Below are 18,192 nucleotides of genomic sequence, written 5' to 3'. Positions count from 1 at the left end.
AATCAGGGTACAAAGAAAAAACTCCTCCCCCACACGCGTGGCCCAGAGAAGCTGTGGCTGCTCCATCTCTGGAAGTGTCCAAGGCCAGGCTGGACAGAGTTGGAGCAACATGGAATAGTGGATGGGATGGGCTTTAAGGTCCCTCCCAACCTAAATATTCTGTGATTCCACAATCCTGAGCAGCATCTTCACCTTGACTTTCCACAGAGAAATTTGCCATCTTCCTTCAAAAGCGGAAACAGAAAGAAGAAATCAACTGCTGCTGTGTGTTGTTCCTCAAATCCTTGGGAGGCAGGACCCTGATGGAGATTTATCCTCTCACTCCTGGCTCAGGTGAGCAGTGGGGCAGGTACAGTTTGTCACCTCTTTCCCCCACAGTAGCAGGGTCTCTGCTTTAGTCATTCTGCACTCTGGTTATAAGGTTGGATCTGATGGATTTATCTTTAGTCTGTTGCTCTAATCTTGTCTAATGGAAACAATAAAATATCCTCTAAGATTAATATTAGAGATGAGAAATCCAATTAGAGCTCACATCCTTCAAAATCCTGATGGGTAAGAGCCCCTGTGACATAATAACTATGGGTGGGAGTAGGCCCTGTTTGATCAATTTGTTCCAGCTCTTGGTTATGAATAGTTCAGGGAACTAAGACAATGACAGATGAAGACATAATTCCCAGATCAGAGAAGAGACAGAGATCTGTAGGGTAGAATACACATATTTCTTGACATAGCATCAAACCAGAGATGAACAGCAGAATGTAGATTTGACACTTTTATTAACAAAGAACCCATGGGGCTCATTCATTAGTACAAAATACAATCATGTTCCTGTATGTTAAACAGCTTTTTTTTTATTTTGTCTCTTTTAAACTGTTTCACAGTTATCAAAACAAAGCCCCTGCATATTGAACTTATTATTGTGCAAACAGTAATTATTTTTAAGGATCAATTTCTGCACTAAGCCAAGTGCCAGAGAGCAGAACTTAATCTTGTTTTCACCCCTCCTTTGAAGGGCCACATGTGCTTCCTAAGAAACACATAATAGTTGACTTTTTTTTGCGGCAAACAATCTAAGGCCACAGTTTATCTGCAAAGAATAAAAAAAAAAACAACTCAAAGATTTTAGAAAAAAAAAACCAAACACATCTTTACCCTTCATACTGCTGTTTGCTTGACCATGACTATACCAGGTAGCACACATCACCTCTCAGGTATTACAGTCCAAAAAAGCACCTAACGCTCTTTAAGCTAATATTTTGAATTATTACCATGCAAGTCAATACATGACCAAATTACTTTTCAAGTAACTCTAATGGTATCTGTTAAGGAAAAGATGCTTGTTCCCTTTCCAGATGATGTGAATGAAAATCCTGCATTGATTGTATGGGCAGGCCCTCACTTAAATAAAAAGGCATGAGAGCTACACCTTGAGACTTAAATAATAATTTTTAGAATGTCCTTTCTAAATCATGCACTCAAATTTTGGTTAAAGCTGCGTTTGCTATAGAAGACAATACTAAATGTTGCAAATGAAAGGAGTAACTGCAGTTTGGAAACGTGAATCTCCACCAGTCTGTCTTTCACACTGATGCAAAAGCGATTTGAGGTGAAGTGCTAGAAATTAGACAATGTAAGGAAGTTATACTAAAAGAAGACTAAAAATATATATCCGTGTGTGCCTGTAGAAAAATCCCTGCTTCTTAAGTGAAGACAGATTTCATAAAAATACATTTAGATTTTGTTTAAACTGCAGTTACTGATGAAATGAAGGAAACTCAGTTACTACTTTTGTAGTTATCAGAAAGTACACTGTTTTACCACATGAAGCACCGGGTTTTAACCCCAAACCCTTCTATAAGACATAAGGAGTATTTCTAGTAGTCCAAAATAACCCTGTATTTCAAAGACAGGACTGTAAACGTGCATGTTGACAATGCTGTTTTCTGCTCCTGTAAGTGATCTGTTGGTGATTGTTTACTGATCCCAATTGATGGCTGGCAGGAAGCAAACATTCTACTTTTAAATGAAGGCAGCAGAAGGGCAAGTAAATGCTGTGCCTTCACTCTTAGCAGCAACAAACTCTCTCTGTTCTAAATGACCTGAGGAGGAAAACATTAAAATATTGCACCAAAACGAAATTAAACAGCAAAAACAAACAAGGAAACACACCAACATATATAGTATGGATAGCAAATGACCAGTGCAGCCCCTGACAATAGATCTTTAGACAAAAATGCAGGAGTAATGAAAAGCTTTGTGCCATTACCAGAGGACTTTGTTCCTCTGACATCTGCTTTCACTTCAGTTATAAGCTATGTCTATTCTGGGTATATTTACACCTCTCCCTACACCTTGTATCTCATTCACTAACCACAGAAACCATTTAGGGTCCCTTTTAGAACCTTGAAGTATACTGGAGCTTTAACAAGACTTTTTTTGGTCTCAAATCTGACCGTTAAGTAAATATCCAAAACAGAGGTAGGCTTATAAAGGCTTTTGAATAAATAAATATTGTCCGTTTTGCTAAGTATACCTGCTGCTGGCAAAAGGTTTTTCCCTTGCCATGCTTCCCCTTATCATGCTATCCATAGGCTTAAGATGCAGAAGAAGAACTCACAGTAGAAGAGGTTAGAATAATTCCCTTAAGAAATCCCTTGAAAGAAAGCATAGTGCATAAGCTCGTCTCAAAGTTCACTGTTCTGTTTCACACTTGTGTCTTGCATTCAGGAAATGGTTGCCTTCATAATATTGTGTAATAGCCATTCTGTCATCCACGGTGTCCTCAGGATCATTATGAATGAGGCAATAGTACCACCAGGCAGTTGTGAGAAGGGCAGGCTCCCATCAAACACGAAGACTGCGCTCTGTGTTGCAGTAGTGCTCCTTTTTTGGATGCAGACAGTGCAAAGCTGAAGCCCCCTGAACACTGGAATCTTTTGGAAATGTTTTCTTACCCCACATTCTGTTCTACTACAGGAGTTCTCGACATCTCTATGTACATTCTTCCAGAGCATTGCAAACAAAATATAAATTCTTTTCTCTTCAGAAGATCCACACATCTCCTCCTCGTACTTTGTGTAGTGTATCCTCTTTTTGGAAAACATTCAGTATTTCATTGATGCATTTTTTTGTTTCAGTATTTTCAGGTACTTCTCAAGTATCCCAAGCTGAGCTGCTCCTCCTGTTATCCTCTGTGCAGACTAATCCAGCAGGTTCTCTTTAATCACCAAACGTGCTCACACCTCCTTCTCCATGTTCCTTTGCCTTTCTCGTACACAGACTCAAGTTTTAAAAAAGAAAACTTTCCTTTTTAGCTGCACTACCAGCTTAAGCAGCAGAAAGATTAAGACATTCATCACAATGATGCTTGTTACAAATCCTCTTCAGAGCATGAATGAAACGGGCTGAACTTCTTCTACATCAGTTGGATGTGGATCAATCTAATGAGAGAAGAAAGACAACAATTACTGGCTGCAATTCCTGCATTTAGGTACATGTTTGGGTTTCTTTCTTGCCATCTGACAATAAAAACACCACCTGCTATTTATTTTCTTACCTCTGAATAAAGAGGTGGAGGCTGAAACCGGAACTCTTGTATGTAAGCAAAGACAGGACAACACAACTGTTCCTCACAGTCAATGGGTGGTGGATAAGCAGGAACATGTCTGGAAAACTCTTCCTCAGACACTACATCAGCATAATTTGGTGGTGCTGAAACACAAGAGATGCTTCTGTCATATTCCAAACTACTCACTCACTCACAGCAAGAGCATCTGCATTACAGTATATCCAGGACCATGAAAACTGTGTTGGAAGTGCACTGAATTACTAAATACTGTAACTAAAATTAGAATTTCATTTAACTCAGGTGATTCAGCAGGAATAGAGAGAGTGCTGTGCTTTTAGGACAACTCCAGCAGCAAACCTGTGCTGTATCAAAATATATTCAGTAATGAGTAGAATATTCCCACCATCAGAAGTTGTTTCAGTCAGATGGGGTACAGAGAGACTTCAGGAAGGCTGGAGTTGGGGTAACCTCACCGATCATTTTGGATTTCAATTTAAGACTTCTTGAGTCATACTTCCATGGCCTACATCCCTGGCAGTGCCCTTCAACTGGCACTGCACCCATCTGCTGGATTAGAAAGAGTTCAATATGTATTTATTACCTTCAGGGTGTTCAGGCATGGTCAATGCCAGCCAACTCATATCCATACTAAACTGGCTGGTAATGCTGGAGTTTCTGCTTGAAAATCCAATACATGGAATAGTGCCAATCACCAGAGGCATTTCAATCATCAATTTCTTAGCACCAGGAATATGGATATATACCTATGTGACAGCCCCCAAACAGAAGAAAAAAACATCATGAGACCCCATTGAATGCTGCTCTTAAAAGCTGCCCTACTCCCTACACTGCAAATTTAAAAATTAAGAGCTTTTTCATCCCAGATATGCTTAGCTGATACCCTGGCAGCTTTCCTTACTTTTCAGCAGCTTTCTTCTTTCTGTAACTTGTCTCTAAGTGACATTGAAAAATAAAAACTATCTTGACAAACATAATTACACACCTGACTTTCAGTCTTATCTTCCCATTTTTGGAAAGATTCACTTGAGGACTCCATTCAGCTTGAATGCTTTCCCAAAATAATCCCTGCATGTCTGAAACTGCTAAGTCATGTCTAAGCTGCTTCTTCCTCAGAAACATTTTTCCCTTTTTCACATTATTCCCATCTTTCCACCTCAACATCTTTTCATGACCTTCAGTCTCACATGTATGTGGTTTCTGATATTCATTTTTCCCAGAGTCAGAGAATGGTTTGGGTTAGAAGGGACCTTAAAGATCATCTAGTTCTAACCCCCCCACCATGGGCTGGGACACCTTTCCCTAGATTTTTATTTACTATAGGTAAAAAACTAACAGCTACTCAGAAAATTCTTCCTGCTCCCAATTGAATGCAGCAACTAAAGCTTGTACATTTGAAAACCCAATACTTACAGCTAATGAATATTCTACTCTAATAATGCAGCAGTCAAGTATAGATGGGGATACAGGTGGGATTTTCAGAGTTTTCCCATTCCAGGTATCTGTACTCCCAGAGGCAATGTGGTTTCCTCGGACATTGGCAACCATCTGACGGAAGGTTTTTGTCTTCCCACTGGCCAGGTAAGTTTGTGTTTGGAAAATGGCAGCTTTTGGAACAATCAAACGAGAAGAGCAGTTCTCAATTTCTGCATAGATTGGGATGGCTTCCCCTTAGAGACAGAAAAAGTCCAATGAATAATTTGTATTTACCAACTTTCCTCTGGGAGTATCAAAGCATGTTACACAGCACGTACATCATCTGCAGTGTTATGAGAACAATACTTGGTAAGTTTCCTCAAACCAGTTTATTTTTTTCAGAGTGGTATCCAGGCAGAATTACAGCCACCTACTATGTTTTACACATAAACAATGATTCATTTAGAAACATTAAGCATAATATGAACAAGCTATAAAAGCTTTATTTGCAAATTACGCCCTGATCTTCCCTTTATATAGTACTAAATGAATTTCAGGATGTTTTATTTTCTCAATGCATCCAATGTTATCAAGATGAAGAAGCAGCTCTTAAAACTCCTTCTTACCAAAGTGTAAACCTACACAAATAGGATGTAAAAACCTAATTACATCCCAATTAAGTATTTTATCCCAGATAAAAAACATTTTATTGTTCTTTACACTCAAATGTACATAGATTTTCCTTAAGATTATTAACAGGACATCCTTTCAATTTATATTCCCAAGGGGAAAGGTAAGATGATCTTTTAAAAAATGAAATTCATATGGATCTTAATTTACTTCTATTAAACATAACTATTCTTTAAACTGCAAAGTGTTGGCTTCACTGAGATTAAAAAAAATCAAAACAGCCTATTAGATGCTTAGTATTTACATTTTTAGGATAACTACTCTTACCATTACAGTATCCCTTCCTCTCAATTTTGGCACTGAGAGACACTGGCCCAGAGGTGAAAAACCAACAGCCAACCATCTTCTCCTGACTTCTTAGAACAGGCGTCTATAAAATACAGAGTATTTTTCATTTTATGGCATAAAGCTCTCAATCACTTGCAGTTTAGTGTTATGCAAATCAGTCATTGCAACCCAGCTCTAAAACCCACATGGATCTGAATCTCTGAACTTTTGCCACCTTGTGAAATGGAACCAAGGTTTGGCAAACTCAACATTTCTCTTTTGAAATCCCAGTCTTAGACTGACAGTGTGTCTTTGCATGTGCTTTGTCTTCAAAATTAACTTTTTAAAGGTCTCATGGAGTACTGTGGTGTTCATCCCCATGTTTCTCAGTGCAGAAGAATGCAGAATTAATTTTCTCTGCAAACAACTAACCGTTCAGCAGGTAATTTTTTTTTATCTTTGTATTTTTAAGAAAGGATAAACGTATATAGACACTGGGCTAAGGGGATGCACCTTCATCACCTGCAAGCCACAACCCCTCCCCAAAAAATTTAGAGGCAAAAACCATCTTAATTATTCAAGGACTCTTGCATTGGATGACATTTACACTGCCTGCAACGTTTTTATTAGAATAAACTCACAAGCTCAGACGTCAAGGGTCCAAGCCAGGATCAAAGCTACTCAAAATGATTTACTGGGCAGTGGCACCCAGTCAATACAATAATGCAAACTGGTTTTGTATTTTCTTTATTATAATTAAAAAAAACCCTCTTGTTTTGCACTTTTGGTGGTAGCCTTGGAATCCCTTAAGACTGACACTGCCTTTCTGATGTGTCCCACAGGCCTCTTCTGTGCAATAACCTGTGGTGTGCTCTGTCCTTACAGAACGTGGTTGTGATGCCCTCAAACTCCTAACTACTGAATATAAAGACTATTCTGCTTACAGATGTCACTGCCAAAATACCCTAAGTTCTCTCTAGAATGGATTAAAACGTAAGCATGTAATGAGGGGGAAAAGAAGCCTGCTCAAAACATCTCTTCTCTATGTTCACGTCATGATGTTAAAATTATCCTACCATTTTAAATAAAATAGAAATTACTCATTCATATTTAAATGAATAACCATTTAGATCCAGTTGCTATCATGAAAGTGCAAGGTATAATTTTATATTATTTTCATAATATGGGTAGAGATAAAAGAATCCAGCTCATTAGCTTCCATCTTGCCTATTTACTCATTACTTAATGCCTGATCTTTCGTATTACTCTACAGTATTTCCAGTGATTATTAAAAACTCAATTCTTTAATGTGGCCAAATCTGTCATAGGGAAATAACTGAAAGGATCTCTGGAGCAGCTGCATGCACACACTTCATGTTAGAAAATGACATGCAAAATGCAGGGATACGTAACATAATGGCCAGAGCCTAAATGACAGCCTGGGCATGATTAATACTCTTCTCTAATTACTGTTCCTCAACCTACTATTATTGTAGAGTTTAGGACACTGCAGCACTGTGAATGTACTTGCTCTGGTAAGAGTAACTACTCTGCACTCGTGCATTACTATTATTAAGCCTTATTTATGCATCTGAAGCCTGCCTAACTTTTTGGCAGGAGCATCTCTGCCAGCAGGGATGTAATCAATGGTATTAAAAAAGCCACTCTGTTTGCTATTCACTCAACCTAAGATCATCTATTTATAGAGAGAAAAGCTCGGGGAGCTTATATGCTTTTCAGAAGTCAGAAAATGACGCTCTGGAATGACATGGGAAGGGATATGGCTGGATGTGAATGCTGCTTGGAAATGGTTTGTTTGCAGCTGGTTTTCCAGGGGGGAGAGCAGGAGTGGGGGGACCCTCTTACCAAGAGAGCTGGTGAGCTGACGTCGATGTGGCTGATGACCTGGAGCTCTGTCTGCACGCTCTGGTCAGGAACAGCAGGCCTCTCCAGAACTGCTTTCACATAGTACTGGATACTGCCATACTTCCCAGTAAAAGAGGTCACCAGAGGTCTGAAACAAGCAGTCATAAAACCATTACCCTCAATTAATAATTCGGCTCCAAACATTAACATTTCCTGTGTACGTAAATATTTCCCAATTTACAGCTTGTACTTTTAAGGGCCTTGGGGAAGCTGGAGCAAGCAAGGCCTGTCTGTGTGGTGCTTGATTAAGACAAATATATAAAGCTGATACTAAAAAAAAACACAAGTCAAATTACATTAAGTTAATGTTCCACTACAAGTAGCATCCAGCACAATCCCTTCAGGTTGGATTATTGAACTTACTCTTGAGGGAGCTGAAAGCTGAACGGAAATTCGTGTCTTCCATCTAGAAGAATTAAGTTTTCCTCACCTGTAGGATAAAAATGAATAGTATGTTTTAGTTATCCCAGAAATAGAACAAAGCAGACACTTTGATAATTTATTTATGTATAAAAAACCAGCCAGATGCAAGAAGTTTTTATTGATCCCAGTGGGTTCTGGACTGTGGCCCATGCTTTATTTATGCTATGCTGTGATTTCAATGAAAAACAAAAATCAAGGAAACATAGGAGACCTTGAGATTCAGTTCAGGACTCTGGCCAATTTCTAATCCAAAATGGCTTCTGCAAAGCACAAAGTAAGTTTCTTTTCAGCAGGACAGCAATTAATCTACTTTACCAATTAACAACTAAACTAACTTCTGTGCCGAAAAACTGCCATTTAAGGTCAGCACGAAGAAATACTATAAATATACGAGCTCCCAATTTATTCATGTAGGGCCTACTGTTACACAATTCACAAGGCCTAAATCTACTTTCCCTACAGACCAGCCCGAGCTGCGTTTCACCCTTACAGAAATAAACGCTGCTCTGGCTTTAGTTTTTCAAGGCTGCCATAGTGCTGCAGTGTCTGTGTGACAGAGATCTGCAACAGCGAGCTTCCTCTGCCTCCCTAATCCATTGGATGAGCCTGACTGCTTCCAGGGTCTTCCAGCAGCTTCCCCCATGTACAGCAGGCCCAGCCCGATGGAGAATCCCTGGCAGGGCCGAGCCTCTGCAGGAAACCCACGCAGCGCAGGGAATGGAACTGCGGGTTTTATTCCACTCCCGCTCCGCGTTTTTCAGCCGCCACCCAAAGACTCGCACGGCCACGGGGATGAGGCGGCGGCAGCTCCCTGGGGAACACGGCTGAGCGCTGCGGCAGCGCTGTCCTGCCGGTGCCCGTTCCCTGAGGCCCCGGTGCCCATCTCCACCCGCAGCGTTCCCCCCTCGCTGCCGGCCGTGGGCGCCTTCCCGCAGCGCCACTCCCGCGGTGCCACCCCCGCCGCGGCTGCGGGAGCGGCCGGGCCCGCGCCCCTCACCCACCCCCCCTTTGCCGCCTCACCTTCGGGCGGGTCCCGCAGGAGGCTCTGCCGGATGTCCAGGTACCGCACCTCCGCCTCCCGCCGCGGCCCCGGCCCCGGGGCCCGCACCGCCACCCCCCACGTGCCGGCCCCGGGCACCGCGCCGGGGCTCTCGCTCCAAGCGACGCGCGCCCGGCCCGCGGCCTCCAGGCGCAGCCCGCGGAGCGGCAGCGGCCCGGCCAGCTCCAGCAGCACCTGCCCGGACACCGTGTCCCCGCTGCAGTAGCCGCCGCCGCTGCCGCCTCCGCCGCGCCGGGCCTCGTCCTCCAGCACCAGGGCCAGCGTCTTCACCGCGCCGCCGGCCCCGGGGCCCGGCCCGGCCGCCGCCATCGCTCCCCGGCCGCGGGGGAACCGCGCCCGCCCTCGCCGAGCGCTTTAAACCCGCCCGTCTCCGCCAGCGCCCGCGGCGCCGAGTCCCGCCCCCGCGCGCTGCCCATTGGCCGCCCCGCGGCCCCGCGCGCCGCCATTCGCCGGGGGCCGCCCCTGCGCCCCCGCCTCATTGGTACTTGGCGGGCGCACGCCCGGAGTGCGTCACGCTGCGTGATCGCGCCGGCGGAGCCAATCGCGCGCGGGCGAGCGCGCGTGGACAGCGCGGCGATTGGTCGGGCGGCGGCAGGGCCCCGACCCGCGGGCCAATGGTGCGGCGCGGCCACCACGTGCACAGCCTGTGGGTAAACAGGGGGCGGGGGCGGGGCCAGCGCAGAGGGGCGGGACCGGAGCCCTCACCCCGTCACTCCCCTCCGTGGCGCGTCCCCGGGCGGGTCGGGGGTTTGTCCCTCGTTTTGTCACCTCCTCCGGTCGCCGCCCGCCAGCCCAGAGCTGTGGGGAACCCGTGTGCCCTTGGTGACCCCGCGCTGAGGGGAAACCTTGTCTCTCGGTGTCCCTCGGGTGCTGCATAGGCAGAGAGAGGTAGCGCAGTGCTGGGTCGGCCTCAGCCTCTCCCGCTGACAGCCGGGCTGGCTGGGATTATTAAATATGGAAAAACGATGTGGTGCTGCTGTTCTCCCCTCACTTTGCCTGGAGGTTGCCTGCGTGTGTGAACCCCCTTCTTGCCCCACTGAAGAGCAGCAAGTGGTGGGGTTTAGCTGTAAATGAGCTGTCCTGAATAGCGTGGAAACCTGGTGTCCACACAAATGCTGTGCCTTTCTGCACCTTGGTAAAGTAAAAAATGCCCTGGTTTAAGAATTTGGTCCTACAGCCCTGCTTTCTACCTGGGCAGCAAAATGGGTGTTGTCACACCTGAGCACATCATCCCTAAGTAACACTTGGGAGATAGATAGAATAAAGAATAAATACAAAACTTTGCTGTTATGTTTAGAAGCAGCAGCTTGGGAAAGCCCAGCAAACAGTGGCAGGGTGGTGAATATGTCTGAGTCGGTGGGCACAGCCAGAATAACCATTCCCACAGTGGTGAGGCTGTGACAGCTCCGTGCCCACCTCCAGCCAGCCCAAGACATGCTGCAGACCAAAATGCTTTGATTCTACTGGACATATACTGCAATTAATGCTGTTCTTGGCCTTGTGTTGTATGATGGCCCAAACTGGCAGCAGTGCACCTTCCAGGAGGTGTGTGTGGTGGATGATGTGCCAGCATCATATAAAAGTGACCAAGAGTCATTTCCCACTCCGAGTCACCCGCCTTGCTTGAAGCTTCTGACATCTTCCTGCATTCCTCCATCCCTCTGGGGTGCTGCAAAACACCAGCCTGGTGCTTCCCAGCTGACTCAGATAATTACTGAAATTAGCAAAACTCGTCTTCGGCACGCAGCTTTTAAATAAATAACCGATAAGATAAATCCAGGTTTCCTCAGAATTTTTCTGTATCGTGCAAAGTGTAGCCCCATACTGAGAATTCCTTCTGTGAGGAGCCTGCCAAGAGCCAGGGAGGCCTTTGGAACACCTTTTGTTGGCTACAGGTTCATACATACATCCGTGTCAATCAATAGTGACCTGGGGAAAAGGAATGTGCTTACAGGTGGGGTGAACTCATGGACTTTATTTCAACCTTTGGCCATGCACTCTCCAGCTCACAATAAATATTATGTAAAGAAAGCGACTCAGTTATGATGAGGGTTGTTTGAATATTTAAAGAATTGTTGCCTATTCACATCCCTTTGTGCATTTGAAATGATTCTTTACAGAAACTGCAAATGGTGCATTGTGGTTGGGAATTGTGTTGTATAAAATTGTGCTATTTTGGGGTTTTTTAAAGTTCAATTAAGCTCAGATGTGGCTGGTTTTGCATCAATCTTTCCTTGTACGCAGTTTTTCACATTGACAAGTATCAGGTTAGTTTTGTAGTCAGCCAAGAGACCATGCTTGGATGTGCAGACTGAATATTTTCTTATTTGATGAATTTCATTAGATACAATCTGTGCGTGCGTAGACCGATTTTGAGAGTATGATACAGAGGGGAAAAAAAAATCAAAATCCCACAACTCCCTTTTTCCTACATGAATTAGATCCTGTATAAAAGTAATTAATTCTCTTATGGGTTTATGCAACCATTCAAACATTGCCTCCCTTTCATTCTTTGCAAGTGCAAATGAGCTAGATAGGGAAATGAATAAACATGGCAAATTGCTTATGAAACAAAACATTACCCAGAATTAGAGAGAGCTGGGAGGCTTCAGTAACTCGAGCAATTAGCCTGTAGAGGACACAATTAATAGGCACATTCTGTCACAGTCAGGTGATACTTGTTCCAGATGTTTGTTTGCCCTTTAATAGATTTTTTTTTTTTTTTCCAGCAAGAATCAAAACCCAGGACGTGTTATAATTATTATGGAGCGATTGGTTTTCTCATCTCCCCATCTCTCTGGTGTTTGAGGCGTTTTAAGTGACCCACACAGTGACGTTGTAGCATGAATGGTGGAAACCACCACATGACTATTTTAGTCTCTGACAAGCCAGGAGGAAGGAAGAGGAGATGAACACTCACAGTTGTGGGTGTTTGTGTGTGACTGGTTATCTGAGTGTGGGAGTAGGTGTGAAAGAGCCAGAGATTTATGAACATTCTTGATTATTTTTTCATTCCACTCATTTTGTCGCTTTATTCGGGACTGTGTAAGAAAGAGCTGCCTGAACAACCTGGAGGATGTAAAAATTAGTTTGTAAGAGTAAAGAATACATGAAGAAAGAAAGGTTTCATTTGAGAGTTTCCAGCTCTAGCAATAATCACAGACTTATCATGAAGGGAAAGGAAGTAGAACATCTTCCTACAGTAGCTGGTAATATCCTGGCTCTGCTGGTTAATTTAGAAATGACTGCTGTGGTCAGGTCACTGAATTTAGATGGATAGTTTCTACATGAAGTAATTACCTTTTAACTAATTTCAGTGCACATGTTGAAAATAGGGCTATCAGGGCTTGAACCTGCCAGAAGAGTTTTGGAAAGTATGGAATCGATTCCAACTTTCCACAACGGGAAGGACACACAATATGTAAATAACCTTTTTTGTTTTTTCTTTGGTGGAAGATATAAGATAAGAAATGGTCTCAGTAACAGCTTCTTGTGCCAAGAAGGTTTCTGTTTTCCAAGAATCCAAGCTGTAACTGGGAGGGAAGTGAGAAACTTGATGAGTATTTGCTGTCCTCTTCCTGCTCGAAGGGAGCTGAGACACAGCTCTTCATCATGAGTCAGGCACCAGGAGTTTGCCAACTAAGCCTTTCTGTTCTTAATAGCCTGGCAGTTTAGAGAGTGAAGAGCTATTTCTGCTGCTGGAGGAGGACTTGGGGAAGTGTTTATGAGAGCTGCTAACAGCTAATTTACAAATTGGAGTTCTTATTTGAGATTGTTGTGCTATAACATCCATTCAAGCATCTTTCTTAGCTGGTACCAAACACAAGGGGCAAACCCCCAGTATCTGAGCTGCGGTTGAGTTCAGTGGAAGAGCCATGAGCCAGGATGTGTGTGAGTGAACAGTGTGCAAACCCCATCCTGACTTTTCTGCATGGGAGGGGGAGATGTGTCCATTTACCTTGTCCTTTATCTACAAAGAATTGAATTATCTCAGCAGCTCTGACAGATGTTAGGAAGCAGTTGGCTGAGAGCAATGTTTGCCCCTGAAAGCAGATATTACAGTCTCTGGAATTCCACAAAAGCCCTCAGAATGTAAGGCCTTTTTTTTTTTTTTTTTTTTTTTTTTCCCCAGAAATCCTCCTTCTGGAGTTGTTTATGGAGTCAAGATGGAGGGATGAGACAATTCCTTTCTTTCCCTAGTTCCTGGCCTTTTACCAGTGAGTTCCTTTATCAGCACTGTGCCAGAAATGCAGCCCTGAGTGGAGCATGAATTCTCCCTGACTTCCCAATCAGCACGAGAAGGCAACGAATGGGTGCTGGTGACACTTGCTGTCATGGACAGTCTTTTATTGCTTTTATTCTATTACCAGTAATTGAAAGGTCAGCCAAATTTTTCTTAGACAATTAAGTGACATTTACAGAGAGGAGATTGAGAGCAGCCGGAGATGCTTTTCTAAGTGATGCTGCCCAGCTAGTCTTGATATGTCACTACAGCCAGTGTGTAAAACACCAGGATGGATGTTTTAAGGGTTGTGCTGTATGTCGTACAGTGAAAAAAACAAATTCTGAGATGCTTGCCCAGTAATCTGAGGGTTTTATCTGGGCAGCTGTTAGTTCACACAGCCCAGTTCCACAACTACAATTGCCTTGAAGGCCAAAAGACCAATCTGAATTCAAGGTTATGTCTAGAAAATGGAAAATCACAAATGAGGGTAAGGGAGCCCATGTAGAAATCTGAGGCAGAGGAAGGACAGAGTAGGTTGCACGAGGCTGATGACAGAGAACCAAACCATCAAGGCTCGTGCACTGAGTCATTGGCTCACACAACTGCCACACATCCCATCCTTACCTCCCAAAGGCTGGGAGAGCTGTGTCCCATCCCTGCCTCAAGAGGCTGGCACAGAGGGAAAGGTGGTGGTGCAAGCTGCAGGAGATACTTTCTACTTCCAGTGGCAGCACAGAGCCAGGACCTTCTCTGTCACCTCATGGGCTGGCAGCAGCACCAAGCAGGCCCACAGGACAAATGTCCCCATGTGCCAGTTCCATTCATCCACTGGGATTACATCCCAGCACATGATGGATCATTGTGTTGTTTCATGCACTGGTAAAGAAAACACTTGAGTGACCTGTTGTTTACTTAAATATTTATATAGTGATTCAGAGTGCAGGATCTGTTGCAGCTCGTTCCTGCACATAAAAGTGATCTAAATCCAGCACTCAGCTGGGCAGCAGAGGACTGCTCCAGGGTGCTTTTGGATGTTTACAGCTGCTATAGGTTTTGCAAGGAGTGTGAGTAGAGAAAAATAATGGATGTGGTTAGAACATCTCTTCATTCTGCTGTCCCCTGAGGACAGAAAGATTTATTGGGGTTGTGGCTCCTGCACAATTAGAGTGGCCCTCTGGAGGAGGAGCTTCCTACAATTGTATCATATACCCCTCTGCATTTCAGTGACTTCAAAGCAAGGTGGTCAGGAATATTCCTAAAAATATCTAACATGGAGAGAGGATACAAATTTCTGTTGTTGAATAAATTCTTAAACAGCAGCTGCATTATTCATGTGTGGATCGTGGTTTGGTGTTCCAGCTCAGGGGAATGAAGCCAGAAAGGGAAAGGGGAATTAACAGACTCATTTGTGTTCTTAGTTATGTGCTACTTTAGCTGGTTCCTTGTAATGGGCTGTAATTTGAGGGTTTGAGGTCTTTGTGAAGTGCCTTTTTGAACAAATTTAAACTGAAAAAAATTGAACTTAGTATGAACCTGAATCTCATACCAGGAAGACTCCCACTGAAGGGAAATGCATGCCTGGATGTGAACTCACCTTTTGGCAGAGCATTCCTGTAAACAGGAATGTGAGCCTTGTGGTGCCACTTCAGCCTTACGAATTCACACCAAGCAATGACGTGGATCATAACTCTGAGAAAACACAGGTGGCATATCCAGAATCTTTGTACAGATTGTTACAAGTGAGATATTTACTGGAAGCATGTGGGTGAAGCCATCACCTTTGTGACAACACAGCATTTGCAGATGCAGAGGTGCTCCACATGGAGCCTTTTTTTCACAATCTGGGCTGTTGTTGCCCAGGCTTAGGAAAGCTATTACCTCATCAGAAAATGGAGATAATTGAATGTTTTATGCCAAAAGGGAATGTAGAGGAAGAGCTACAATGGATGGAAAGTGGAATCAGCAGCCTGAGTGATGGGCAGGACAGGGAGCAGCAGCCTAGGATCTCAGTGGAGCTTTGCTGATGGGAATGTGTGCTTTTACTTGGTTGTTTGGCTTTTGCTGCTATTTCAGCATGATTTGAGATGTAGACACAGTGTGATTCTGTCCCTACAATCTGTGTATTGTCGGGTGCTCCAGCCTGATTGTGAGATATTAGAAATTACTGTTTCTAAATAGTAAATTCTCTTTTATTTTTCTCCACTTTGTATGAGGTTGAATCATTCCCTTTACAGAATTTTCTAGATGCTTACCAAGAGTTATCACCCTCCCAGCCTTTCCTTTGATAAGTTGAAGAACTGGAATCTTTTATGCCTTGTATAATGAGGCCCATTTCCCAAAACCCAGGAGTCTGTGCTTAATGTGGTGACTTTTTTAAACAGTTAGTGGTTTAACCACATTTAAAAATGTTTCAACATTTCTCGGAGAAGTGTTTCAGTAACCAGTTCAAGCTGTGATTAAAACAGAAATGAAAAAGCTGAACTTGTCATGGCTCATTAAGCCTGTATTTCCTTTTAAAGTACACAACATATCCTTAGATGTAAGAAAAGGTTAGGACTTTATAATTTCAGTTATTGCATGCATCAGTGTGTTATTTATGCATATACACATATATGCATAAATATAAATGCATGAAAGAAAAAGAGAACATATTGAACTCACTTGCTGTGGTAACTGTTGTTGTGGAAGCCACCAGTGGTCATCTGGCTGTGAAAAGCCTGAGAGATAAGATGGCACCATTAATACTGTTCATTTGTAGACATGCACCCAATGAAGCAGCTATTTTTAAAATTTCTTCTGAATTATGAAATATTAGGCATTGTCAGAGCCAGCATATGGGGCTAGATGGACTTTTAACTGCCTGATGTTGTGATTCTTATCTTCCTCTACAGGGTGAATTAGAATTCTTTGGATCAATGAATGTACACAGGCTTTTCTTGTATCAGAATAACATTACACATCCTCTTGTTGTTATGGCACACCAGAAGATTATTCTCAATGATAATGACAAGACCATGTCAATCACAGGACTTTTGTAGTAGGAATTTGCTTCTTGTTACATCTTTCATGTGGGAATTTTTTCCTCTTTCTGTGTCATGAATTACTACTCAGAAGTCGGTAGCAAAGAATGTTCCAAATTTCAAAAAGAGAATAAGAAAATATCTCACTTGTGCTGCCACCAATGCTCTAAGTTATACAGGCATTAACTTCTGCTGTGCCTCCACGATTATAAAAATGGCATAGGCAGAGCCTACATTTTGTTCTGCTTAAATATCTGCAGAGATCACAGCTTTCCTCTGATAGACACTATTGTTGGAAAACATTAGTATGCACTACCTGTATTTTCCTGTATTCAAAGGATGAAATCACGGAGCTCTTCATTTATTTTACTAAGAGCTCAGTAAATGCTGCACTGTTGCCATTCTGTAAAGAATGTATTTTCATGTAGAGGCATTATCATTAACAGATTCTTTTCAAATTCCAGGAAGAGTGTGATAATTTTATTTGGCATAATGAAGTCTGAGCACTTACAAAATTTGATTGTTTTAAGGCCTTTAATTTCCCTTCACACTTCATTTTTTAAACTTAATTAGGTTCACCGGAAATTTCTTCTGTTTATACAAGTTTTTCCAGGCCCAGTGTTCCAGCCTGGGCTTGGTGTGTAACTCATGGGGACACTGACTGTTGGTGTCCACAGGATCTGAAAAAATGGAGAAGTGGATAAGACAGGAGATGCCAACTATAAACCAGCTGCACCAGGAAGTTAATTACAGAGAGCAAAGATTTAGTTCAAATGCTGAGGGAGCAACTGACTTGAGGAGACTGAAGTGAGGCAATCTGGATCCTCTTAGTGTCTCTGGAGAAAAAAGGAGGATTTTTAGATACGTTTGAGACACTGTCATGGATTTAGAAATCATTCTCACTCTACGCTCTAAAATTTTTAGGAAGTTAATTCACATTTTCCACTTTGAGGGATAAAAGTCTGCCTGAAAGTCAGTAGGATTGTGATGCAGAGTTGGGAAGATGCTTTAGAAATGAGGCTGGTTACCACCACCTCCATCATGTTTTCATTGTCTTTGTTTTAGTCATTCTGTATATTTTGCTGGAGAATATTTGTCCTTGAAGTGAAGAGCCTATTTAAAATTAATGATAATTGATTAGTTGCTTCTAAGTCTTCAGTTGTCATACTTTGCTGATGCTTAAAACTTCCTGAGAAAAATGGTGTCATAACTGCAACATTATGCACCTTGACATTAAGGGCGTATTTCACTCATGGCCAATTTAAAAATCAAAATAGAAACTTTGTAATAATCTTCCTTTACAGTTTGGGTTATGAGAAGCTGAGAATTCCCTTAGGCTTGATTGATAAAACATGGCATTTATCCTATTCCTAGGATGATGTTCAGCAAACTTTATGACGGAGGGAAACAGCTGGTAAAGTGGGTTCATGGAAAGGTGAAGGTAATATAGACATAAAAAACAAGAGGATAATGATTTTAAAAGGGATAATAGTTGTAATAACACCATTAACCTTTTGCTTCAAATTATTGAATGTGTGGTCTCTTCAGCAGGCTAATCAAAGGTTTGCATTAACCACGA

The 18,192-nt window shown here is 42.8% G+C and overlaps 1 protein-coding gene across 1 annotated transcript; it reads right to left on the bottom strand.

Annotated features, from left to right (window-relative positions):
• Positions 1-709: 709 nt before the first annotated feature.
• On the bottom strand, positions 710-9,692 carry ARRDC4 (arrestin domain containing 4). Its single transcript, XM_083870595.1, has 8 exons — positions 9,329-9,692; positions 8,249-8,315; positions 7,826-7,973; positions 5,960-6,062; positions 5,000-5,256; positions 4,170-4,332; positions 3,557-3,711; positions 710-3,440 (listed from the first exon to the last, which is right to left on the bottom strand). The coding sequence occupies exons 1-8, from the start codon at positions 9,675-9,677 to the stop codon at positions 3,384-3,386; spliced, it is 1,299 nt and encodes a 432-aa protein (XP_083726721.1). The 5' UTR covers positions 9,678-9,692; the 3' UTR covers positions 710-3,383.
• Between the last annotated feature and the right edge of the window lie 8,500 nt (positions 9,693-18,192).

Source organism: Zosterops lateralis, assembly GCF_965231275.1.
Source record: "Zosterops lateralis genome assembly, chromosome: 13".
Taxonomy (NCBI): Eukaryota; Metazoa; Chordata; class Aves; order Passeriformes; family Zosteropidae; genus Zosterops; species Zosterops lateralis.
The sequence above is the reverse complement of the archived record's forward strand: the minus strand, read 5'-3'. Positions and strand labels throughout refer to the sequence as shown.